We start from the raw sequence: 26,034 nt of genomic DNA, 5'->3' as shown, positions 1-26,034 counted from the left end.
TGTTTTAATCAACTCCGGCCCTAAAGTCAGAGGATTTGGGTTCAAATTCTACCTCAAAGTTACATGTCTGACTTTGGGCAAATTTCTTTCTCCTTGTGCATCAGTTTCCTTAGCTGTGAAATGAAAGTGTGGGACTAATTTGGCCTTTAAGGCCCCTTCTAGCTCTAAATCTATGCTCCTAAACTCATCATCAGTGCTAGTTTATTGTTTATAGTCTCAGATCCCCACAGTGATCTGTCCAGTGCAATTTCTTGCTGTGCTTTGTGACCAGCAGCTGATCTTCTGTATGAAACTCTTTACCTACTCTTTGTTGGTTTTTCAGAAAACCTGTGAGGTTGGAGACTAATGGGCTTCCTTTGAATCTCAGATGGTTAATTAGTTTTATTCTTTTCTAAGGCCTATCTACAACTAGCCATCTCTCAAGTGAATATCTCTTGTTAAAAGGGTAAGCAGGTGAGATGAGATAGAGTCTAGGGAAGATAGAAGAAAGGAAAATCCATCACCAGTACCAAGTAAGTGATATGACACAAGGCATACACATTGCTTATGAAAGAACCTAGTTAAACTAGTTTCTATGTAAAGCAAAAAACCTAAATAACTGAAATAAACAAGTTTCTTATATTTATCTATGGTTCTGTCAGTTGATTCTCACATAGGAGTCTCTTTGAAAGATATATCATGTTTCTTAGAAGACAAAGAATTCTCAAGATTACTATTTCCTGAGAACTGACAACATTCCCTAGATTGTAATTTACTCAGTGACAAAAACTGTAAGCTATATAAACTACATAAAATGTGCCTAGTGCAATGGTGTAAAACTCTAAATGTTAGGAAAGGTAGATAGTTCAGGTACCAAATACCATAAAAGAAACTCACTTAAAGTTTCACCTGTATGTTTGAGGATAAAAACAGTAATCTTTATGAATACAAGGCCTCCTTTTAGGAACCCAGTCTGATCCAAATCAATCCCCCTTCTATGAACTCCTATACTATTTATCTGAATCACTCATTTGGGCACTTAATCATGTGCTGCCTTGGAGAATTACTTTAATGTGTGTATGCCTTATTTTTCTTTAGAAAATGTTTTATTTATGCTTCTTTGTTTTTTTCATACCACTATTACTTCCCAGTAACTCCTCACCAGAAACAGCTAAGAAAAACAAATCTCTGCCATCATATTTGACATCATATGCAATATTGGGCACCTCCCTCCTAAGAGGAGGGAAGTGTTTGATCATCCATCCCTTGGAGACAAGATTGGTCATTGAATCTAAATTGAATTGTGAATTTAAGTGCTATTTTCATATACCTTATTGTAGTTGGGTATATTATTCTCTTTTTCCCTTATTTTTCCAAGAAGATTGGAAGCTTCTGGAGGACTGGAAGACCTAGGTTTAAAAGATAATACTTTTTAAAAATTATTTTGTATTGCCCTCGGCACCTGGCCCAATGCCATGTAGTTATAAGTACCTGGTAAATATTTAGTAAATGTTGGATGAATAGTTAAATATTTAATGGTTTCCTTAGAATCTCCCAGGATGGGTGAGACTCCACAGAAAAGGGACATTTCTATGATGGTTAAAAGAAAGGAATTTGGAAAGCAGTTGATAAGGCAATTGACTTGCTAAATCAGGAAAATTCTAATGTGATACCAGATTCAGTACTTCTCTTTGTATGTATCAAGAAAGAAAACTGGTTTGTTTAACTTGATTTGGTAGAGGTGAAGTAGTTCTGGTGCTTTTTATTAAAATCTTTAGAGCCTAGGTGAAAAAAGAACAAAAGTGGAAGATTAACTGTGAACATGGTATAAAGAGATTCAGGTATTTTAATGGACTATAACCTAAACATATCACTATTGTTTTTAAAAAAATAATATTTATGTGTTATATGTACATGAATTACTATAATGTACAAAAATAAGAAACACTACCTGTATATTTAGCATGGATCAGATCCTCACTAGGACACTATTTCATATTCGGTGTTCTATAGTTTATGTAAGAGGTGGAAAACTTGGCATGTAACCTTTGTTCTGTGTTGGAACATTGACATGGGAAAAAAAGCCAATTTAGGGTCTCATAAGTAAAAGTCACTTTTACTTATTTCATGAGAAGTTTTTTAGAGAAAACATAAAGCATAGCATTCACTCACTTTTAGAATTGAGAACAGAACTGCAAATTTTTTATTTTATTAAATTATTTACTAAAATAATATTGAACATTAATATGACTAATGAAGCTTACTGTTTATATTTAATTTCAACACATAAAATATAAATTATAGTCACTTTCTTTAAAGTCTTAGAACACAAAGCTATATTCAATAAATTGAAAAATAATTATTTAAAATATGCTTTAGTGCTGCAATTTAGTCATTATTAAGGGAGATAAGACAAATGAAAAGTATTACTGTACAAGAGAGACAGAGGGAAAGATAAGAGATAGAGTCATACAGGAGGTGAGAGATGCTCAGTTGTTTTTCAGTCTTGTCTGACTCTTCGTGAATCTATTTAGGGTTTTTTTGGTGGAGATATTAGAGTGGTTTGGCCTTTCCTTCTCCGGTTCATTTTATATATGAGGAAACAGAGGCAAACAGGATTAAGTGACTTGCCCAGGGTCTCACAGCTGCTAAGTATCTGGGGCCAGATTTGAACTTAGGAAGGTAAGTCTTCCTGACTCTAGGCCTGGCACTCTAACTACTGTTCCACCTAGCTACCCCAAAGGGGTGAGAAAGAAAGACACATGTTGTGTGTGTGTGTAAGTGTGTATATCTTTGTCTCGGAAACACAGACATCATATAGAGAGATACACAGAGATGACTAGAAAAGAGAAGCATATGCATATTGAAAAGGGATTCACATTGAACAGGTTGGCACAGAAACAAACACATAGTGGAATGGAGCCAATCAGAGGAAAGATGGGGAAGTCTGGCAGTTTTGAGCAGCAGGTAGAATGATAGTGCTATGACTACACTGATAATTCCCCACATTATAGGGTTCAGAGTAGATGCTTCTGAATATTTTCAAAGAGAAATAAAAAACTGTAAACTGTGGCTAATCCATTTAATCCTTGAGGTGTTTTTCTTTGCTGCAGCAACAACGTTATCTTTACTAGGACCCTACCAAAAAAGTATTTTTTTAAAGGGAGAGGGGCTCAGATGATATTAATTTTTTTTAAAAAAATGTAACTTTCAATCATTTGGAATGAGGAAGCTTAAAACTCTTCTAGAAAAAAGCAAATAGATTTTGAAAGAGAGCTAGTAAATTCAATAGTACTTTGAGGATCCAAAGTAAATTTCTAAAAGTCACATAAACTTGTTAAACTTGTTAAAATTTTTTTTAAGTTTGAAAATAAAAAGAGGAAAACTTGTTCATTTCGTTTCATTTTTAAAAATTATCAGTTACTAATATTCTCTCTAGTCTCTCCCACATCCATTGAGAAGGCAAGAAATATAATACCCATTATACACACAAAGTCATGCAAAACATAGTTCCACATTAGCCACTTGGTGGGAGAAAAAGAAAGCAAATAAGAAAAATAAAGTGAAAGAAAGTATACTTCAATTTGCACTTAGAATTCATCAGTTCCTCTCTGGAGCATTTTCCATCATGAATCCTTTGGAACTGTTGTGGATCCTTGTACTGATCAGAGTAGCTAAGTCTTTTACAGTTTATTGTTATTACAATATTGCTATTACTATTTACAGTGTTCTGGTTGTGTTTGTTTCACTTTGTATCAGCTTATGTAAGTCCAGGTTTTTCTGAAACCATCTCCCTCATAATTTCTTACAGCAGTATAGTATTCCATCACAATCATAAACTTTAACTTGTTCAGTCATTCCCAAATTGATTGACATCCCCTCAATTTCTAATTCTTTGCCACCACGAAGAGAGCTGCTGTAAATATTTCTGTACATATGGGTCCTTTTCCTTTTTTAAAAAAATCTCTGGGGTAATACTACTACTACTACGACTACTAATAGTTAACATTTTTATAGAGCTTACTATGTGCCAGGCACTGTGCTAAGCACTTTGCAAATATTATCTCGTTTGATCTTGAAAACAACCCTGGTAGGTAGGGACTATTATTATCTCCATTTTACATGTGAAGAAACTGAGGCAAATAGAGGTGAAATGATTTGCCCAAGATCACACAGCTAGTAAGTGTCTGAGGCCAGATTTGAACTTAGGTCTTGACTCCAGGCCTGGTATTCTTCTCCTGTGCTGCCCAGCTGAAATATTGCTGGTCAAAGGGTGTGCACAGTTTTATTGTTCTTCAGAATAATTGGACCAATTCACAGCCCTACTAACAATTTATTAGTGTGCCTGTTTTTCTTCATCCTCTCCAGCATTTGTCATTTTGCTTTTCTGTCATGTTCGCCAATTTGGTGAATGTGAGGTGGTGTCTCAGAGTTGTTTTGATTTTCATTACTCTATTGGTGATTTATAGCTTTTTTATATGACTATTGATAGCTTTGATTTCTTTTTCTGAAAACTATCTGTCCATATCCTTTGACCATTTATCAGTTGAGGAACCAAACAAAACCTGAACAATTTATTCAAGAGTATGGGAGGGAGCAGAGCTTGGCCCTAGCAAAAAAAAAACAACTCATCTTAGCAACTGAGGTTGGAAATATGAGAAAAAGAAAAATACATCAAATATTATGGCTCAAGAAATGCTTAAGAGGTAATCCCAGAAAAAGGGAATAACTCTACAATAACTATAAATAAAGCCTCCAGGGGGAAAAATGGCTTGGCTGAAAGGACTACCAGGCAACCTTGAATAAATGAAGAAGAGATACAAAATGTACTTATAAGTAAAATAAGAGGACTGGTGGAAGAAATTAGGAAGAAAATAAATAGCTTAGAACAGAAAGTAGAAAATCATACCCAAGAATGGACTCTGAAAATTAAAATAGATCAAACAGAATTCAATGACTTCATGAGACAACAAAAACTCTTAGGAAAAAATTAAAAGATTGAAAAAAATAAAAAAATGTAAGGTAGCTTCTGTGAAACACAAATGACTTGGAAAATAGGTCAAGGATAGATAATTTAAGAATTGTCAAACCCCTTGAAAATCATAACAACAACAACAACAAAATCCTGGATGCCACATTTTAAGAAATCATAAATGAAAACTACCTCTACTGGAACCAGAAGACAAAAGTGACTATAGAAAGAATTCTTGGTCACCTTTTGAAAGAAAACCCATATTGAAAACTCCTAGCAATATTATAGCCAATATTCAGAACTCCCAGGTCAAGGACAAAATACTTCAAGTAGCCAGAAAGAAAAAATTTAAGGATTATAAAAGTCACAAAAGATTTTAGAAGTCACTACATTAAAGCAGCTTGGAATATGATATTCCATAAGGCGAAAGATCTAGGCTTATGACCAAGAATAACCTACCCAGAAAACCTAAATATATTCCTACAGAGGGAAAAAAATGGACCTTCAGTGAAAGAGATAACGTTGAAGTATTCCTGTACCAGCGCTGAGTAGAAAATGTGACACACTAACACAGGACTCAAAGAGAGGCATAAAAAGGTAAACATAAAGGAGAAATCAGAAAAGATTAAACAATGTAAAGTTATTTACATTCTTCTATGGTGAGATAATAAATGTAACCCCTTAGAATTTTATCATCACCAAGGATCTTAGAGGGATTCTACTTAGAGGACTTGGGTATGATTTTGTTATGATTGGATGATCTCAGAAGAATGGAATGATGGGGAAGAGGAATGCAGTGGGAGAGGGGAGAATGGAGAGGAATGAGTAAATTATCTCAAGGATGAGTGTAGGGAGGGAAGGTTGGGTGACACTTGGATTTTACTCTCATCTGAACTAGTTAAAGGAGGGAAGAATATTCACAGTTGGGTAAAAAAAAGTACATCTTACCCAACAGGGAAGCAAAAGGAAAAGGAGTTAAGGGGAAGAAGAGGTGAGGGGGAATAAGAGGAAACTTAAATTTAGGGAGGCAGCAATCAGAAGCAAAATGGACTTCAAGAGGGGACGGGAAAAATATAAGAGAATAGGATAGAGGAAAATACATGTTGGTAATCATAACTGTGAATGTGAATGGGATGAACTCACACATAAAATGGAAGAAGACAGTAGAATGGATTAGAAACCAAATTCTAATGATATACTTACAAGAAACAGACTTGAAGCAGAGACACACACAATGAAAATAAGGGGCTGGAGCTTCAGCTGAAGTAGGAAAAAAACAAAAAACAAAAATAGACCTAACTAAAAGAGATAGAGAAACTACATTTTGCTAAGGGATACCATTGACAGTGAATTAACATCAATACTAAATATATATGCACCAAATGGCATAACATCTAAATTCTTAAAGGTAAAGGTAAATGAGTTATAAGAGGAAATAGACAATAAAACTAATAGTGGGAAACCTCAATTTATGCCTTTCAGATCTAGATAAACCTTACCACAAAATAAGACAGAAATTAAAGAAATGAATAGAATTGTAGAAAGGTAAGCTATGATAGACCTCTAAAGAATATTGAAAAAAAGAAATATATCTATTTCTAACCTGTGTATGGCACTTTCACAAAAATTGACCATGTATTAGAACATTAAAAACCTCACAACTGCAGAAAATAGAAATATTAACTATATTTTTGACCATATTGCAATAAAAATTACATTCAGTAAAAGGCTTTTGAAGTGAATATTAAAAACTAATTGGAAACTAAAAACATTAATCATAAAGAATGGGTTAATTAAAGAACAAATCATAGAAACAATAATTTCATTAAAGATAAGGACAATAATGAGACAAAATAACATTTGTGAGATGCAGCCAAAGAAGTACTTAAGGGACAATTTATATTCTAAACATCCAAAGAGAGGAAGAACAGGTCAACAAACTGGGCAGGCAACTAAAAAAGCTATAAAACTAATAAATTTTGTGCCTCTAGTTACATACCAAAATTGAAATCCTGAAAATCAAAGGAGAGATTATCCAAATTGAAAGTAAAAAAATGAAACAAAACAAAACAAAAACCACATTGAATTAATAAATAAAATGGAGCTTTTTTTTTTTGGCAGGGGAGGACCCAGTTAAATAGATAATCCATTTGCTAAACTTGATTTAATAAAAAAACCCAAATTAACAGTATCAAAAATGAAAATGTGAATTCATAACTAATGAGGAAGAAATAAAAACAATTACTAGGAACTATTTCACCCAACTATATGCCAATAAAACTGACCATTTATGCTTATGAACACATTAGAGTCCAACTAGCAAAATATAAATAGGAATTTATGAATACAACTACAAAATACTCTAAAGAAATAAAGATAGACATAATAACTGGAGAGATATTAATTACATGATTGAGATATGTCAAAATTAAAATGACACTGCTATCTAAATTTATTTTCTCAGTTTCATATCAGTCAAACTACCAGTGGGTTTCTTTATAGAGCTAGGAAAGGTAATATCAAAATTCATCAGAAGGGGGGAAAAAGTCAAGAATCTCCAGGGAAATAATGGAAAAAATAGAAGGGAAAGAGACCTAATAGTATCAAATCCTAAAATATACAACAAAACAGATAACATTAGAGCTATTCGGTTCTAGTTTAAAAAAATTATCAGTGGGATAGATTAAGAACACAAGATCCAGAAGCAATTGAACATAACAGGATTGTATTTGATAAACCCAAGTACCATAACTTCTGGAGCAAGTACTGACTAGTTAACAAATACTGCTGGGAAAATTTGAAAATAATCTGGCAGAAATTATATTCAGAGCAACGTCTAATATCATTGACCACAATAAGCTTCAAATAGGTATGTGACCTAGAAATAAAAAGTCACATCATAAACAAATTGGAGGAACACTGAAGCAGATACTTTTCACAGTTATTGATAGGAGAAGAGTTCTTAACAAAACAAGGGATAGATAAAATCATAAAAAATAAAATGTACAATTTTGATTATATTAAAATTTAAAAGGTTCTGCCCAAACAAAATCAGTTAAAATAGAAGCAGTTAATGGGGGGAGGGAATCTTTGCCTTAAAATTTTCTGATAAAAATATATCTAAGATTTGTAGATAACTGACACAAATATATAAGAATAGGAACCATTTCCTAATATGCAAATGGTTAAACAATATGAAAATGCAGGTTTCAAAAGAGGAAAGGCAAACTAGCAACAACAGTAGGAAAAGGGCTCCAAATTACTAGTAATAAAATAAAAGTGAATTAAAGCTACTCCAAGGTTCTACCTCATCTCCATTAGAGTAGTAAAAATGAAAATTGTTGGGACGCTTATGTTTCAACAATCCGGCTAGCAGCTTCTGTGGGGGTGTAAGATCTACCCACAGCTAGCACCTAGAAAGCTGCCAACAGCACAGGTTCTTTTGATCTGCTTAACTAAGGAAAGCAAGGTGAAGGGGTTGACAAGTTTACTTTAATCCAGTATACAGACAGCATTCACTTAGTTCAGGGGAAAAATCCAGCACCCTGAACTTCAGAACAAAATACAAACAAATTACAAATATCAACACACAGACCCAATACAATTCATAGTTACCAACATCTAGCTTCAGCCAGGGAGCTCAGAACAAGGGCTGGCCCAGAGTCACGTGCCACCACTGCTGCGGCAAAGAGCTCCAAGGAACAGACAGCCAACCCCTGGTTTTTATATCTTTTTCAAGCGTCAGGGGTGAGTCACACATGTGACTCACCCACATGACCTAGAATCGTCACAAAGAGGTGGACTTAAACCCATAACAAAGCATATCAAATTTGAGGAACAATTAGTATTATAGTTTCACTAGAACATAGAGTGAATGAAGGGCATGATGTAAAATAATGGTGAAAAGGTAATTTGGAACCAGATTGCATAGGACCTTACATGCTAGGCTAGGAATTTGTATTTTATCCCAAAGTCCAGAAGGGAACCACCGAAGCTTTTGAATGGTGAAGTGACATGATTGGACCTGTGCCATAGGAAGTTTATGTTGGTAGTTTTCTGGAGAATAGATGAGAAAGGAGAGAAACTGGAGGCAGGGAAACCAGTTAAGAGGATATTCCAATAGTCTTGGTTAGAGCTGGTGAAGACCTTAACATGAAGTAAGACAGCTTGAGTAGAAAAAAAGGGATAAACAGAGATGTGGAATGAGAGATGTGGAAGAGGTAAAAGGTTTAGAAGGCTAGAAATAGTGGTGGATTTGGAATCAGGGCTAGTATTTATATATGTTATAGCCTAGTGAAATATAGCTGTTAGGACCTACTGTTATGTCTCATATTTATATACATAATGAACAGATGGTAGCCCTATGGAGTCTAGCCATTATGGAATGTATTGCAGCAGTTAGTTCCGTCAGTTCTAGAACATTCTCTGTGTGATTTGAGCAAGTAATTTAACATCTATGAGCCTCAAGTTTTCTCATCCATAAAGTGAAATGCTGTATTGTGGGATCTCTGTGGTCCTTTGCAACTCTAAGTCTATAATCCTATATAGTAGACTGGGCAGAATTTGACAGCTAATTGGATATGAAGGATGAAGGAGAAGAATCAAAGATTATTACACTGTTTTGAACCTGAGTAATGGGGAAGAATAGAAATGGGAACATTTGGAGAGACAGGAAAATTTGGGTTGAGGGAGATGAGTTCAGTTTTGAAAATGTTGAGTTTGAGGTATCAGTTTGACATCCAGATTGAAGTGTTCAATGAGTAGTTGGAGATAAGGAATTTGAGTTCAGGAGAGAGATTAGGGCTAGATAAAAACTTTTGATAGTTATCTGTAAAAATTATAATTTAAACCCATGGAGATGGATGCAGTCACCAAGAGAGATATTATAGAAGGAGAAGAAATCCCAGCAGAGAGTCTTGGGGACACTAAAATGTATTGTATCTGAAGAAGATGAACAAGCAAAGGAAACTGAAAAGGAGCAATCAGCCAGGTAGGAGGAGAATTAAGAGAGTATTGTCATGGAAAGCAAAGGAAGAGAAAGTATCCAAGAGGAAGAGATGGTCCAAAACATTGAAAACCACAGAAAAGTCAAAGAGATTGAGGAGTTTGAAAAGGTCTTTGCCCCAATTACTAAATGGTCAAAGGATATGAATAGGCAGTTTTTAAATGAAGAAATTAAAGCTATCTATAATCACATGAAAAAATGTGCCAGATCACTATTGATTAGAGAAATGCAAATCAAAACAACTCTAAGGTATCACTTCACACCCATCAGATTGGCTAACATGAAAAAAAAAAGGAAAATGATAAATGCTGGAGATGTGGGAAAATTGGAACACTAATGCATTGGAATTGTGAGCTGATCCCACCATTCTGGAGAGCAATTTGGAACTATGCCCAAAGGGCTATAAAACTGTGCATACCCTTTGACCCAGCAATACTACTTCTAGGTCTGTATCCCAAAGAGGTCATAAAAATGGGAAAAGGACTCACATATGCAAAAATATTTATAGCAGCTCTTTTTTTTTGTGGTGGCCAAGAATCGGAAATGGAAGGGATGCCCATCAATTGGGGACTGACTGAACAAGTTGTGGTATATAAATGTAATGGAATACTATCGTGCTATAAGAAATGATGAGCACACAGACTTCAGAAAAACCTGGAAAGACTTATATGAACTGATACTGAGTGAAGTGAGCAGAACCAGGAGAACACTGTACATGGTAACAGCAACATTGTGCAATGACTAAGTTTGATAGACTTAGCTCTTCTCAGCAGTGCAAGTATCAAAGACAACTCCAAAAGACTCGTGATGAAAAATGCCATCCACATTCAGAAAAAGAACTATGGAGTCTGAATGCAGATCAAAGGATACTATTTGCTCTCTCTCCCTCTCTCTCTCTCTCTCTCTCTCTCTCTCTCTCTCTCTCTCTCTCTCTCTCTCTCTCTTCTTTCTCAAGGTTCTTCCCATTGGTTCTAATTCTTCTTTACAACATGACTAATGTGAAAATATGTTTAACATGAATGATATGTAGAGCCTATATCAGATTGCATGTTGTCTTGGGGAGGGAGGAGAAGAGAGAGGGAGAGAAACTTTAGAACTCAAAATCTTATGGAAGTGAATGTTAAAAACTAAAAATAAATAAATTTAAAAAAAAAGAAATTCAGAAGGCTTTCTTTAAGCCAAGGAGTCCTGAAAAATTCAAACACTGGATGGATGCTTCCTTCAGACATTGCTTCCCTCTGGCTTAGCGTTTTTCTTTTTTCTTCTGATTTTATTAAGTGACACAAATATTTCAATATTTAAAGAACAAAGAGAATTTTCTCTTTTGAAACTGACCTTTTTACATTGTTTTTTTAAAGTAATAAATTAAATTCCACAGACTAAAAAAAAGAAAAAGAAAAGGTCTTTGGATTTGGCTACTAAAAAATAATTTGAAATCTTTAGTAAAGCAGTTTTAGCAGAGTGGCTGGGTAAGAAACCAGACTGCAATGAACTGGAGAATGAGGGAATGATGAGAACATAGAGGTAGAAAGTGGGGATTTCTCTCTAGGAGTTTAGGGGGGAGAAAAAGAAGAGCTATAAGATGATAGATTGAGGGTATGAGAAAATCAAGGGAAGGATTTTTTAAAAGGGATATTTGAGCATATTTATAGGCATAGAAAGAGGGAAAGGTTGAAGATGAAAGGAGGATTGATTGATGGGACAAGTTGGGTGGGGGGAACAACAGGAAAATACAGGATCAATAACACAAGTAGTTACCTTGGAAAGGAGGATGGCTGTATCATCATCTTAGACCAGAGCAAAGGAGGATAGGATGGGTGAAGATGTAGAAGGGGTTTTGAGATATGGAGTAGGGGAGATGGTGCTCACAAGTGAAGACTTGCCTTGATTTTGTTAGTAAAATAGAAGATGAGGTCATCTGTTGTCAGAGGAGTGAGGATGGAGTTTGGGGCTTGAGGAAAGAGTAGATCATATGATCTGGATCACATGTTTGAACTCTATAAAATTTAATTTCTTTTTTTTTTTGCCAATTTTAAATAGATTTTATTCTCCAGGACAAGAATTGCATTTCCACTTATTTATAGTACTGATAAAATGCAATGTTGTTCGCTTTGCACACATTCAAGTATTCAGAATGCCCAGATTTACACAGTCGCTTAAATGTTACTTCTAAACTGCTACTGCCTTGGCTACAAATTTGAGTCCTTCAAATTTTGGAAAGCTGCGTGGAATGCTCTTTCTTCTGGTGTGTTTAGTCGACCTCTTCAGTGGTGGGTCCAGAAGAAGCACCTCCAGATCGAGCTGCTCCGCCCCCTGGGAACCCACCAGGCGTGCCTCCTGACCTGCTCCCTGCACTCTGGAACAGTTTAAGAAGGATGGGGTTGCACACCTTCTCCAATTCCTTCTGCTGGTGCTCAGATTCTTACTTCTCAGCAGTCTGGTTCTCATTCAGCCAGTTGATTGTTTCGTTACGTTTGTCAAGGGTCTTCTGTTTGTCTTCATCACCAATTTTGCCTTGCAATTTTTCATCCTCTATGGTAGCCTTCATGTTGAAAGCACAAGATTCCAGAGAATTCTTGGAAGACACCCTGTCTCTCTGCTTCTCATCCACAGCCTTGTATTTCTCAGCCTCCCGGACCATACGCTCGATGTCTTCTTTGCTCAGACATCCTTTGTCATTGGTGATGGTGATCTTGTTCTCCTTGCCTGCGCTCTTATCCACAGCAGAAACATTGAGGATGCTGTTTGCATCAATGTCAAATGTTACTTTAATCAGAGCAACACCCCTGGGTGCTGGAAATTTAATTTCCTTAAGTTTCTTTTTCTCTTTCCCTTTATCTTTGTAATTTCTTCCTCCCCATCTCACCCTATCTCTTCATGCTTTTTTCCTTTATCTCCTAATCCCCATTAACTAACTGACCTCAATAGAGAACAGGGGTGTACCACTATTATTATTTTACTTAGTGATTAGTTTTAGTTCTCTGTCCTTAACTTAAAAAGCAAATAATGGTCTTTATTTCTACAACCCCAAAACAAACTTAAGTATATGACCATTGTGTGATTTTTTTTCCTCACATGGGTTAGTGACCTTTGGTAGGAAAAGGACTCTCCACAGAGAATGAGGAACTTAGATTATATATAAGAAAGAACCTAACTAGAGTAAATATTGTTAAATACTGGAATGCATTACTGAGCGGTTTTGGAATTCTTTTCTCTGGTTGTCCTTTAAAACAAAGATACAATTGAATTGTATTCATCCTGGGATAGGATAAAGCATAGTTTTGCCTGAGGGTAATATAGCTAAACTAAATAATTGCTAAAATTCCTTTGTAGTCCTATAATTCAAATGGCATGGTGATGGAAGGTCTTGAAAAAGAACTGAAAAATTTTAAATTCATTAGAAATGTGTTAAGAAGATAAGGAAAGGGCTTAGAGAGGGGGGCCATAGCCTAAGCAGATGAGACAAATACTGCTGAGGGCTCAACCTATGCCTTTCACTAATGAAAATAAAAATTCTAAATAATTAACATAATCCAACTCAGTAGTCCCATGATTGAAGCATCAATATGGCTCTTTATCCTTATATCTCTCTATATAGAGTAAATTGGAGATCATCTGAGAGGGAAGGCACTACAATTAAGGAGAACTGGGAAAGGCTTCTTGCCCACGATTGTACTTTGGCTGAGACTTGAAGGAAACCAGGGAAGCCAGGAAGTAGAGACAAGCAGAGAAAGAGGCCCAGGCATGGGGGACTAGTGAAAACACTTTAAATAGGGAGATGGAGTGTCTTGTGTAAGGAACAGCAAGGAGGCCAATGTCACTGAATTGTAGAGTACATGGAATGGAGGAAGGTGTTAGACTACTGGACAGGTAGAGTATAGGCCAGAGTATAAAGAGCTTTTAGACAAAACAAAAGATTATATAGAAATATATTTTATATTACCTGGGGGTAATAGGGAGCTCCTGGAATTTATTGAAAGGGGTGGGGTGTGGAATATCAAAGTAAGATTTGCAATTTGGGAAGAGCAACTCGACACCTGAGTAGAGGATGAATTGGACTAGGAAGAGATTTAAGGCAGGAGGACCAAACAAAATGAGAAACCAATTTTGTGGTCCCTTATGTATTCTCACAGTGGTGTTGGGGTTATCAGAACACTATTGCTACAAATAGACCTCTCAGGTTATAAGGTTAGATTTTTACTAGGCTATTCAGTTGCATCAACGTTTGGCCTCAACATCCTGAAAGTGAATGGTGTCATGTTTTATCCCCAGTGCTCAACCTTCTAGCTTTCTTGAAGTGTTTTAGTTTGTAGGAATCTGAATGATCAGTCATTGAATATGAGTTAGTGAGCTGTTAAGAAAATGGTTTATATTGGAACCTGATTAGGCCCCTTTTACCCCTAGCAGGTTTGGAGTTTCCAGAAGAAACAGACAGATCTGCTTATCACTTTTTATAAACACAGACTTTCTAAGTCAGAAGCCGCCATGCAGGAGGCCCAACGAACAGTAGCCAGTCAGGACAAGTAAGTGATCCTTCCCAGACACCCCCTCCCAAAAAAAGCCTCCAAGGTTACTTCAGTCATTTTCCTTTTAGAGCAATTATTCTCATTACCAAGGTTGACATTCAGGATGGTTGTGAAGTAGGCAAAGAATTTTTATTATTCCCACCTTACACTTTCTATAGTCTTTTCCTCCTCGGTGTTTCCTTTTCTTTGCTGTCCTCACTTTACCCTACCAAAACCTATACCCCTAAGAGCACATGAACTCTTTTACATTTATAAATATCTGATAATAGTCTCTTTTCTCAGACATTTTTACATTTTTAACAGAGACTAAAGCTTTAAGCTAAAAGAGTGAATCTAATGGTGGAATTTTGGGCATTAGTGAGCAAGGAAATGCTATAACATCTGTGTTGGGGGGTGGGGAGAGAGAAGGCCCATGAAATTATAACATGTACTAGATAAGCAAGACATAGAAGTAGTTGACAACCTTAACCCAATGCTTGATAAATCTAAGATCAGAAACTACTGGAGGAAGGACTTGCTATTCAACAGGAACTCTTAGTAACTAGAAAGAATTTGTCAGAAATTGGGTCTAAATCAGTATCTTGCAATATATACCAAAATAAACTCCAAATAGATGTGATTCTAACCAAAACAAAATGATCATATAAAAAATATAGGAGAAAGGAAGAAGGTAACCCTTAGACACATGGTTTTGGGGAAAACTCATAGTGAAACAAAGCAGTCATGTGAACAAAATAAATGAAATTAGAATACAAAGAGAAACTATTGATTAGGGGAAAAAAAACCTTTGCATCAAATCTCTGAGAAAGGTCTAATTTCCAACATACTTAGATAATGGATGCTAATATACCTGTATAAAGATCAAGAGTCATTCCCCCAAGAGAGAAGTGGTCAAAGGATATGAATTTCAGAAGAAATACAAATGATCAACAACCATATTTTTAAAATACTCTCCATCACTAAAATAAGAGAAATATAAATTAAAGCAGCTGTGAGGTGTTAACCTCACATTCAGCAAACTGATGGTAAAATACTGAAATAATCAATGTTGAGAGTGCTGTGAAAAAACAGACATACTAATATAGTGTTGATGGAGTTGTGAATTTGTCCAACTATTCTGGAAAACCTCTTGGAACAATGCTAGAAAAGCAATGATTCTATTTATGCCCTTTGACCCAGAGATAACACTTCTGGGCATATACCCCAAGGAGGTGATAGGGTGATAGATCCAGAGCTGGAAGGGATATCAGAGGCCAGTGGAGTATAATTCCTTCATTTTTCAAATAAAGAAACAAAGGCTCAAGGAAGTGACTTGTCCAAGATCACATAAGTAATAAGTTGCAGAGCTCAAAGACAAAAGAAAAGCCAGTCAATAAACATTTATTAAGTATCTCCTCTTTGCTAGGTACTGTGTCAATCACTGGGGGAACAAAAAAGGCAAAGGAGGGAATGAGAGATAGGAGTCTAGGATGACACCTAGGTTGCAAGCCTGAAGGATTGGAAGGATGATGGTGCCCTTAGCAGTAATAGGGAAGTTAAGAGGTGGGGAGGGTTTAGAGGAAAAGATAAAAGAGTTCGGTTTTGGACATGTGAGCTTAAGATATTAACTAGAATTCAGTTCTAGGTACCTGAAAGGCAGTTGGAGATATGAGGCTGGAAGTCAGCAGAGAGGTTAGGGCAGGATAGGTAGATTTGAGAATTATCAGTATAAAGATGGTAATTAAATTCATGGGAGCTGGTAACATTAACAAGGGAAGTAGTATAGTGGGAGAAGAGATCAGCTATGGGATACTAATGGTTAGAAGGTCTTACCTGGATGAGAATCCAGAAAAGGAGACTGAAAAGGATTAGTCTGATAGGTAGGAGGAGAACCAGGGGAGAGAGGTGTCCTAAAATCCTAGAAAGAAAAGAGTATATGGAGAAGAAAGTGATTAACAGTATCTAAGGCTACAGAGAAGAATGAGGACTGAGAAAAGGCCATTTTATTTGGCAATGAGATCATTGATAACTTTGGGGAGAGCAGTTTTAGTGGAATTTTAAAGTCAGAAGCCATATTGTAGGGGGTTAAGAAGAGAGTGAGAGGAGAGAAAATGGAGGCACCTATTGCAGACGGCCTTTTCACTAAGTTGGCCACAAAGGGCAGAAGAGATATAGGATGATAGAGGGAATAAAAGGATCAAGTGAGGGTTTTTTTGAGAATGGAAGAGACATGGGCATCTTTGTAGACTGTAGAGAAGGAGCCAATAGACAGGGAAAGATTGAAGATAAGTGATAGAGTGAGGATGGTAGAGGGAGCAATTTATTGGAGAAGATGGGATAGAATGGTGTGGCTTTTGCAGGTGGAACCTTGGGCCTTGGTTAGGAGACAAGGGTGAAGTAGGAAATAGTAGCAGAAGGTATCTGAATGATAAGAGGAAGAGGGTAGAAGAGAGAGCTCTCAGCTAATGGCCTCAGTTTTTTTTTTTCTGTAAAATATGAGGTAAAGTTCTCAGCTGAGAAGGTGGAGGGAAAGGGAGCCATGGGAGCTTTGAGGAGGGATGAAAAGGTTTGGAAGAGCTTCTGTGGAGAGTGGGATGGTGAGTTGAAAAGGGAAGTGTAGAAGGATTTGTCCAGTTGCTGTGAGAGCCCAGGTGAGGTTGTGTAGCATAAATTAATAGTGGACCCAGTCAACAGTTGCATGATTTCTCTACCTAAATTCAATAGCACATGTATTAGGAGTGAAGGTGGAAGTCACCCAAAGCTGAGGCTTGGCAGGATACTGTTGGAACTATGATAAGGGGGGCAGGTACTCCAGAGAAGAGGACAGCATAGAGTTGCACTGGTTCTCCAAGAGGTCAAGATGGGGGAAATAGAAGAGTGTAGCTAGTGCAGGGGAAATGGCCTGGGAGAGAACAGAGGGGTCAAGGAACTGGAGGTCATGGTATGGAAAAAGAGTAGTGTTGGTAAGGGAAAGCATAGGGAGAGGTGAAAAATTGGTAGATTGTGGTCAGATAAAGGAATTTTGGAATTTTTGAACACGGAGGTGGCGCATTTATGGATGATGGAAAAATCAAGGGTATTACTGTCTTTGTATAAGTCTGAGGTAGGGCGGAAGTTATGGGCATTGGGTAGTGGTATATATGGGAAAGGTCCCATATATACAAAATCATTTATAGCAACACCTTCATGGTAGCAAAAAACCCCATAGAAACAGTTTAATGAGGCAGCTTGGTATAATGGAAATAGCACTGGCTCTGAGCCAGAGGACCAGGATTCAAATAGTAGATACTTAATAAATATTTATTGATTGGCTTTCCTTCTGGCTTTGGTCTCTACCACTTATTACTTATGTCACCTAGGGCAAGTCAGTGACCTTTTCTGTAAAATGATTTCTGAGGTCCCATCTAGCGGTGATCCCATGATCCTATGCAGTAGATGCCCACCAACTTGAGAATGGCTGAAAAGCCTGTTGTATATGAAAGCAGTGGAGTATCATTGCATCATAAGAAGTGATGACTAAAGAATTCAGATGAATGGGAAAATATGCATGAACCATTACAGAGTAAAGCAGACCTAAAAGAATAATATACACAATGACCACAGTGATGTAAAGAAAAAAGCTACAGAAATCATATCAGTACAATTTTCAGTGTTGACTCCAGAGGACTAGTGATCAAATATGCTTCTCTGCCCTTGCAGGAGTTAGACTACAGGTGCACAGTGAGGCATATGCTATCAGACATCATCAATGTGTCACTGTCGTTTACTTAATTGTAACTTTTTGTCTATGAGGGAGGATGCTGGGGTGGGGGGGTGGTAGTTTCCTTGGGAAATGACAGTAATACATTTTTTTTTAAAAGAAGCAACAATAAAACAGTTAAAGAGCACAGCAGGTAAGTGTTTGTCTATTTTGTTTCCCTGATCCTACTATATGTCTAACTGATAACTTATGAAACTAAAAGAAAGATCACCTGAGGAGTACATAGTATAGTACAGTATACCTAAGGGACTCTCAATATATACTATTAAATATTAATAATCATCATCATAACTGTTCACACCTCTACTCTGCTTGGTAGGTTGGTCAAGGGAGATCTTAATCAAAGGGATATACATATTCAGACTTCCATTTCATTATCCTTTAAAACTAAATATTACTATCTTAGGGAACTCGTAGTCCTAAGGAAGGAAAATGGGGAGCTGAAGAAGTTCCTGGCCATCCTGAAGGTGAGTGAAACCCACCAACTTGACAACCAACTTTTCTCTCAGCTTTTCCTGTCCATCTGTTGGATTTTTATGTAGGTATAGGATTTCACTTAAGCAACCTAAAAGAAAGCTCAGGACCCTTCTCTCTCTTTCTCTTCCTTAGAGTTCCTTTTTTTGAGTATACCCTTGTAGTTTCATCTGATAATTTTTTTTCTCCCTAGAATTAAATAATTTTAGCATTGAAAGGGACTGTTAGAGAGAATCCCTTCCAACTTCTTTATTTTATAGATGAAGAAACCCAGACTGGTGAAGACTTTACCAAAATCATACACCTTGTTAGTGGAAGATCTGGAACTGGATCTTGGGCCTCCTAATTCCCAACCTAGTGCTTTTTCCATAACCCCATAGTCTATTTAATCTTTCTCTTCTTCAGCGTTCTTAACATAACATTGAGTAATGTGTGTACCTCTGCTATCTTCCTTTATCTCAGCTGTCTCTAAAGGGACCCTTCTCCATTTTTAAACCTGTCTCAGTTTTCAGCAGAGGTCCCCACCATTTTTGTTGGGAGGAAATATTTTTCATTTCTCTGAGGCCTATAGATCACTGGGGAGAAAGGGGGATGGATCCTGGCAGTCAAGTCCCTGAACAGAGAAGGGGTGCTGACAAAGTCCCAAGGAAAAGAGGGTGGGGAATTGAAATAAATGCTGATGGCTAAATTCCTAAGAGGGGTTTTCTTGAGAGTTCTGGCAAATCAATGAGAAGGGGCTGTCATTGGCTATTAGCTTGGCGTTCTTACCAGGTAAGACCTTCTGATAGATTTGGGGTTATACAAGTAAAATGGCTAAAATGACCCAGAGATTCCACTACTAGGCACACAACCCAATGAAGCTATTGACAAAAAATGAAAAAGGCTTCATATACACCAACATATTTGTAGCAGAACTTTGTGTGGTAATAATGAACTAGATGCAATGTCAATATCTATTGATCAGTGAATGGCTGAACAAATAGTACATGCATGCAATGAAATATTACTGTGCTATACGAAACAATGACTGTGAGAAATACAGAGAAAAACAGAAAGACTTACATGAACTGACATGAAGTGCAGCAGAACCAGGAAGACCATATACATGACTACAACAATGTAAATAGAAAGACTACAAAGCAGTAAAAAATGAATGGTGTAGTATTAAAGAGAAAGTGGCGTTTCACTCTGCTTCTTTGCAAAGGTTGTTGTAGGGAGAGGGAGAGGGAACTATAGTCCTCAGGTGTGGAACATTGCACACAACATTAGTTATTTTAAATGTGTTGATTGATTTCCTACAGTTTTCTTTTCTTCCTCTTTTCCTTTAAAAAAAATTATTTTTTTAAAGTGATGGCTCTCGAGAATGGAGAGGTAGAATAATATATCGGAAATCCAGGTTTATACTTTTATATCACACACACACACACATATATATGCATATATATATATATATAATATTTAAAAAGACCTTCTGGTAGATCCTAATCTGGTTGAGGACTCATGGTCCAAATAAAACCTTCCTCATCTCTAAATTCTTCCTTTCAGGAGTCTCCTAGCCGATGCCAAGGAAGCAGGTCAGTTTCACAAAAACACACACCTGCTTTCCTTTGAAAGTAATGTCCTTTATTGCCTCCTAACAATTCATGCACACATTAAGAAAAGCAAATAATGGGTAGATGATGATTTTCTGTTTTAGTCCTCTGGGAAGGAGTCTTTGGAGACAAATGTGGGAAAGGAAGAGTAAGAAACTTCGGATGAAACATCTAAGAACTCTGTGACTTGCTTGGATTTTCTTCCGTATAAATACCGGGGAAATTGTTACACCTTACCTAGGCAGTTGGAAAGAAAGGGGATCTCACCTGGAGAAAAAGAATTTGCCCTGCATCTTTTGACACCTTAGACAGTTAAATGAGAACATCTCTAACTACTGAACAATTTGTATCCAGGAAAGTCACTGTTTTTATCTGCTCTGCTCTTTCTTACTTTTGTGTGGAGAAATAGCAATTCTTTGCTCTCTCTCTCTTTTTTTCTTTTCTGCAGGTCTACCACACCCCGGCCAATAGGCATCACTTCCCCGTCACAATCAGGTAGATGGCAGATAGATACTTCCCCAGACAGGTGAGGTGAATAAACATATTTTCCAAGTCCATTTTGAAATTGAACAGTATTCTAAGTGAAGTTAGGTTTCTCCAAGAGAAAGGCAGTTTCATCTGAAAAGCCAGGCTTAGGATTCAATCATTTTATATGTAGGTGAGAAAGAAAAAGAGGCATTGGTAGATACACCTCACATTAGGCTCACAACTAGGACTATTTCATATGTAGTAAAGTGTACAAGCCAGACAAGAAAACACAGGGTAGGGAGCATTCATGATTACAACCTCTCCATAATTCTTTTTCTTTCAGTTACTCCACGACTCAGTTCCCAGCACAGCAACCAGGTGGTCAGGTAAGCTGAAGGGCAACTGGGTTCAGATTAATACTAATAACTGATAGGTGGCAGGTTAAAATTAAAAAGGTAAGGTGTGTGTATATTTCACAGCTACAAAAGGTTTAATGTTGCCTCTTTCAGTCGATCTTCTTCCTTGGAATCCATTCCATACAGAGTGCCTGGCTTTGGTAGCTTTGGTCAGGTGAGTAATCTTCATTTCTCCTTGAAAAGAGATTCCACCACTGAAGAAAAAACAGAAGACTAAGAATATATTAAGTAGCATAGCCTCATTAAAGTTTAGGTATACATTCTTGGCATCATCTCCTCAACCTTGTTTTCCTTTAGTAATGAAGTTCTGGTGTTAGAGGCTGATTGAGGTGAGGGGCTTGTGGTATATTGAGTAGTAGGCAAAGACTACTGCCCATGTAACCATGGGCAAGTGACTTCCCCCTTTGGGCTTACTCATTTGTAAAATGAAAGTATTGGACTAGATTGTCCCTAAAATCCTATGATAAACAGGAGTAAAGGAGGTAAAAGTGTTTAATTCAAGATCTGGATCCACAGTGCTCATTTTGATTTCCTTAGGAAGAGTAGGGCCTGGGGTTCCTTGAACTAGAGATAGTACCCCTGGAAGAGAAACATTTTATTCAAATAAAGTGGGAGACATGAAAACCCAAGAACTGGTACGATATGTTTGCTCAGCTGGTGTTTGTGATTTTTCCAGCAGGGGAACAGAGGCCTGCAGGGAAGAAATACTCCCAGGGAATCTTATACCGGTGAGAGTAAAGGAGGCACCACATACAATGCACTGTACAAATTATACTCCCAAGCCCTCTTACACTACAGCATCTTTCTTCAGTTTTCCAGGAGTAAACTCTCAGTTTTCAAAGAAACATGATTTGTATTTTCAGACAAAAAAGGGAAAGTGGCTAGGTTAATATCAGTGAAAACCCACATTTGTTCATAGTGGAATTGCCGAACACCTTATTTTACCTTAGGTAGCTACATTTCAAATAGTAACCAGGAGATGGCAGCAAAGGATAGAGAATGAGGTGCTCACTAGGCATCCATCCCATTGTTAGCCAGAAAACTCGTTAACTAGAAAATAGGCATCTCAGCCTGACTGAAACACTATTTTAGCAGGGGGAAATGAGTTATCAGGTCTACTTCCCTTCACCACTAATAGGTCAGGATAGGATTAAACATATACTCAGTCTATTTTCCAGGACATTAACTAGCCCTCAAAGAATGCCTGTCAATGGGATTTGTCTTTCTTTCGCTAGAGGCAAATTTACAATGCCCCAGACATTTCCCTAGGGGTCAGTTTGAGGAAAGACTGTTTTCCCTTCCCCATTTATTCTTTTACTGTTCCCTTCTAAGCTAGTAATAATTATTTTTGTATAAAACTGCGAATTTCTTATATTCACAGTTGGGTTTCTCCTCCCCTCCCAACATCCAGTATGGGTTATTGTTTTTTAAAAATATAATTTAAGGGGGCAGCTAGGTGGCACAGTGAGTAGAGCACCGGCCCTGGAGTCAGGAGGACCTGAGTTCAAATCTGGCTTTAGATGCTTGACACACTGTGTGACCTTGGGCAAGTCACTTAACCCCAATTGCCCTGCCTTCCCCCCTCCAATACATATATATATATATATATATATATATATATATATATATATTTAAATTTACCATGTTTCAATATTACTCTTCCTTTCTGTATCCCCTTCTAAACTTCCTTCTGCTTTCCTGTTTATTTTTTTTTAACAATTCATTGGCATTATTTTCTTTCTTCTTCATTTTTTTTAGTATCACTATCACTTCCTCTCCCATCTTCACTCTATCTCCTTCTAAAAAAAGAAAAATTAAATTCCTTCCTTGTTACAAATAAGTATACTCACACAAAACAAATCAACACATTGGCTGTGTCTGAAAATGCATTTTTCATTCATTTCAAGAGTGGGGAAGCAGTGATTCATCATCAGTCTTCTGGAGGTGTAACTGGTCATGACTCTTATTATAGTTCTTAAGTCCTTCACATTTATTTATTTAGTTTTACAGTGTTGTAGTCCTTGTGTGAATTATTCCCCTGGGCCTCCTTATATTGATTCACTTTGCATCAATTTATACAAATCCTCCTAGGTTTCTCTGAATCTGCCTCTTTCCTTTTTAATTAGAGCGCAGTATTCACATACCATGATTTGTTTAGCCATTCATTCACCGATTGATAGACACCTACTTTGTTTCCTTTTCTTTGCTACAACAAAAAGTGCTACTATGAATATGTTTGAATCTATGAGTCCTTTACCTCTTTCTTTGATGTCTTTGTAGTATAAGCCTACTTGTGATGTCATTGGGTAGAAAGGTATGCCCAGTTGAATGCATTTTGGAAATAATTCCACATTGTTTTCCAGAATGGTTAGACCAGTTTGCAGTGTATTTGTGTGCCTGTCCTCCCACAGCTGCCTCCGATAACTTGTCATTATTCTTTGAGGAGGGTGGGGCATCTTGGCTACTTTGATGAGTTTGAGGTAGAACCTCAGAGTTTGGGTTTTTTATATGTATGTGTGCATACACACACACACACACACACACACACATACATATATGTTTTCAATCATTAAAAATCTGCCTTCTCTTCCTCTCACCCTGAACTGACCCCTTCTTTCCTTCCCTCCTCCCTCCAGTTGAGAATGAAGGAAAAACAAAATCCCCGTTACAAATATGTCTGGTCAAACAAAATACATTTCTGCCTTGGCCGTGTTAAAAAAAAAATCTCATTCTGTATTCTGAGTCCTTCGCCTTTCTGCCAGGACACGTGGAGCTGCTTCGTTGCTTGTCCTCTGGAATCATAGTTGGCCCATTATAGTAGTCAGAGTTCCTGATTCTTTCAGAGTAGGATTTTTCAAACACTACATATTATTATCACTCTATAAAATGATTCTCTTGGATCTGTTCGTTTCACTCGGCATTAATTCCTACAGTCTTCCCAGGCTTCTCTGGAACAATTTCCTTCATCATTTCTTATATCACGATAGTATCCCATCACAATTATTTGCCAACACTTGTTGAATTATTTCCCAGTTTATGGGCACTCCTTCAGATTCCCATTCTTTGCAGATTCAAAAAGAGCAATAAATATTTCTGTATATCTGCAGAGTGTGTTTTGCTTAGAATTAATCCCTCTCTTAACGTACCCTCCCTCTAACTCCCTCTTCTCCCTTCTCTTTTTTCCCTCCTATTTTCTTGTTGATTGAAATTTTTTTCTGTACCTAAGTGTGTATATATTCTTCCTTCCTTTGACAAGTTCAGATGACAGAGAGGTTCAGGTATGTGGTGCTCCCCCTAAGCCTTCTCCTTGTTGTTTGTTTAGAGGTCTACTTCCGTATCTTGATTATATGAGATAATTTTCTTTAACCTTTCTTTCCCTCCCCGGCCCCCCCCCCCCCCCCCCCCCCCCCCCCCCCCCCCCCGCCGCCCCGTGCATTCCTCTTCTACTCCTTTTCTTTCCATTCTTCTTTTAAGATCATCAGAGCATAACAGAACCACTCCCAGGCCCTTTGTCTGATTAGTCTCCCTCTGTGACTCCTGAAGATGGTAAGGTTCAGAGGGAACACGTATCATTTCCTCATATTTAAATGTAAGCAGTTTATCCTTGTTTTGTCTCTTAGGATTGTTCACTCATGTTTACCTTTATGCTTTTCTTAACCCTTGTGTTTGAACTTCAAAATTCTGATGAAATGCTTGGAAGTCCCTGCTGCTTGCTGCCTATCCAAATGGAGTGGCTGAGATTAGGCCGACCCTCCCTACCCTCTACCTCAAGTCCTGGCTTTCATTTCAGTGTCCTTATGGCCTGTATTGAGTTTTGTTGTCTTCTCTTCGCATAATCCCTAATTGTGAGTGGGTTCTGTCCCTTGTTTTGGCTGTGATAGGCCCTGTGGGATATTGGAGATCGTGTTAGTCTCAAATCTCCTACACATACATGTACCCTGGAGATATTACTCAGGTGCTAAGTTGGCCTTCCTGCCTGCTGTAACTCCTGGTTCCCAGTAGATACATGGCAGGGCCTTGTCTCTTTGCACAGAGATATATGGAGGCTAGTTCTGTCCCTGCTTCTGTTCTGATAAGTTAAGGTCAAGATCTGTCTTCAGATCCATAATTACTGGCATACTGGCTTGTGATCCTTTTATTTAGAGTGCTGGCTTCACATCCATTTGTGGGAGCTCATGCTATATTCCTTGGCTTGGCTTGGCTTGTCTCCTTTCCCCCTCTCACTCAGCTTTAGGCTAGTCTTCCTGGTAAAATTCTTTCTGGGGTGGGTGGGTGGTACAATGGATAGAGTGCCAGGCCTGGCATTAGGAGGACCTGAGTTCAAATCCTACTCAGACGCTTAAACCCTGGGCAAGTCACTTAACCCTATTTGCTTCAGTTTCCTCATCTGTAAAGTGAGCTGGAGAAGGAAATGGCAAACCACTCTAGTATCTTGGCTAAGAAAACCCTAAAAGCAGTCATGAAGAGTTGGACACAACTGAAAACAACTAAACAACAAATCTGGTAAAAATCCTTCTACCTGGCTTCAGGTCATCTTTTTGTATACTTCTGGCCTGGGTGAGGAACTTACTGCCACTTCTTTTTAGTTTTCTTTATCCTTGGTCTTTCTGGGGTCCTTTTCAGATTTTTACTGGAGTTTATGTAAAAGAGGCATACTTCTCTATGACTTTTCCTACTGAATTCCTAACCAAAAGTCTATTGTTAGTATAGTTGAAGGGTCCTTTGTGTTTAACCATTCATCCTGGATGTATATTATCTCTATGCCATAGAGAAAATCAAGGAACAGAAAAATTAAAATATAGTTAGAATACTTAAATAAATACTATTGGAGAAAATGGCATATGTTAGTGGCCTACTCCAGCT

The 26,034-nt window shown here is 37.4% G+C and overlaps 1 protein-coding gene across 1 annotated transcript in view; it reads left to right on the top strand.

Annotated features, from left to right (window-relative positions):
• RNF212B (ring finger protein 212B) overlaps window positions 1–26,034 on the top strand; it is a 53,227-nt gene that overhangs the window by 16,660 nt on the left and 10,533 nt on the right. Inside the window, exons 4-10 of the mRNA XM_036734152.1 lie at window positions 14,361–14,479; window positions 18,628–18,688; window positions 20,241–20,269; window positions 20,736–20,782; window positions 21,099–21,141; window positions 21,265–21,325; window positions 21,848–21,899. Of these exons, the coding sequence (XP_036590047.1) occupies window positions 14,361–14,479; window positions 18,628–18,688; window positions 20,241–20,269; window positions 20,736–20,782; window positions 21,099–21,141; window positions 21,265–21,325; window positions 21,848–21,899 (412 nt within the window). The remainder of the gene's footprint in view (window positions 1–14,360; window positions 14,480–18,627; window positions 18,689–20,240; window positions 20,270–20,735; window positions 20,783–21,098; window positions 21,142–21,264; window positions 21,326–21,847; window positions 21,900–26,034) is intronic.

This window comes from Trichosurus vulpecula, chromosome 8 (assembly GCF_011100635.1).
Source record: "Trichosurus vulpecula isolate mTriVul1 chromosome 8, mTriVul1.pri, whole genome shotgun sequence".
Lineage (NCBI taxonomy): Eukaryota > Metazoa > Chordata > Mammalia > Diprotodontia > Phalangeridae > Trichosurus > Trichosurus vulpecula.
This window is presented reverse-complemented; position numbering and strand designations above follow the sequence as displayed.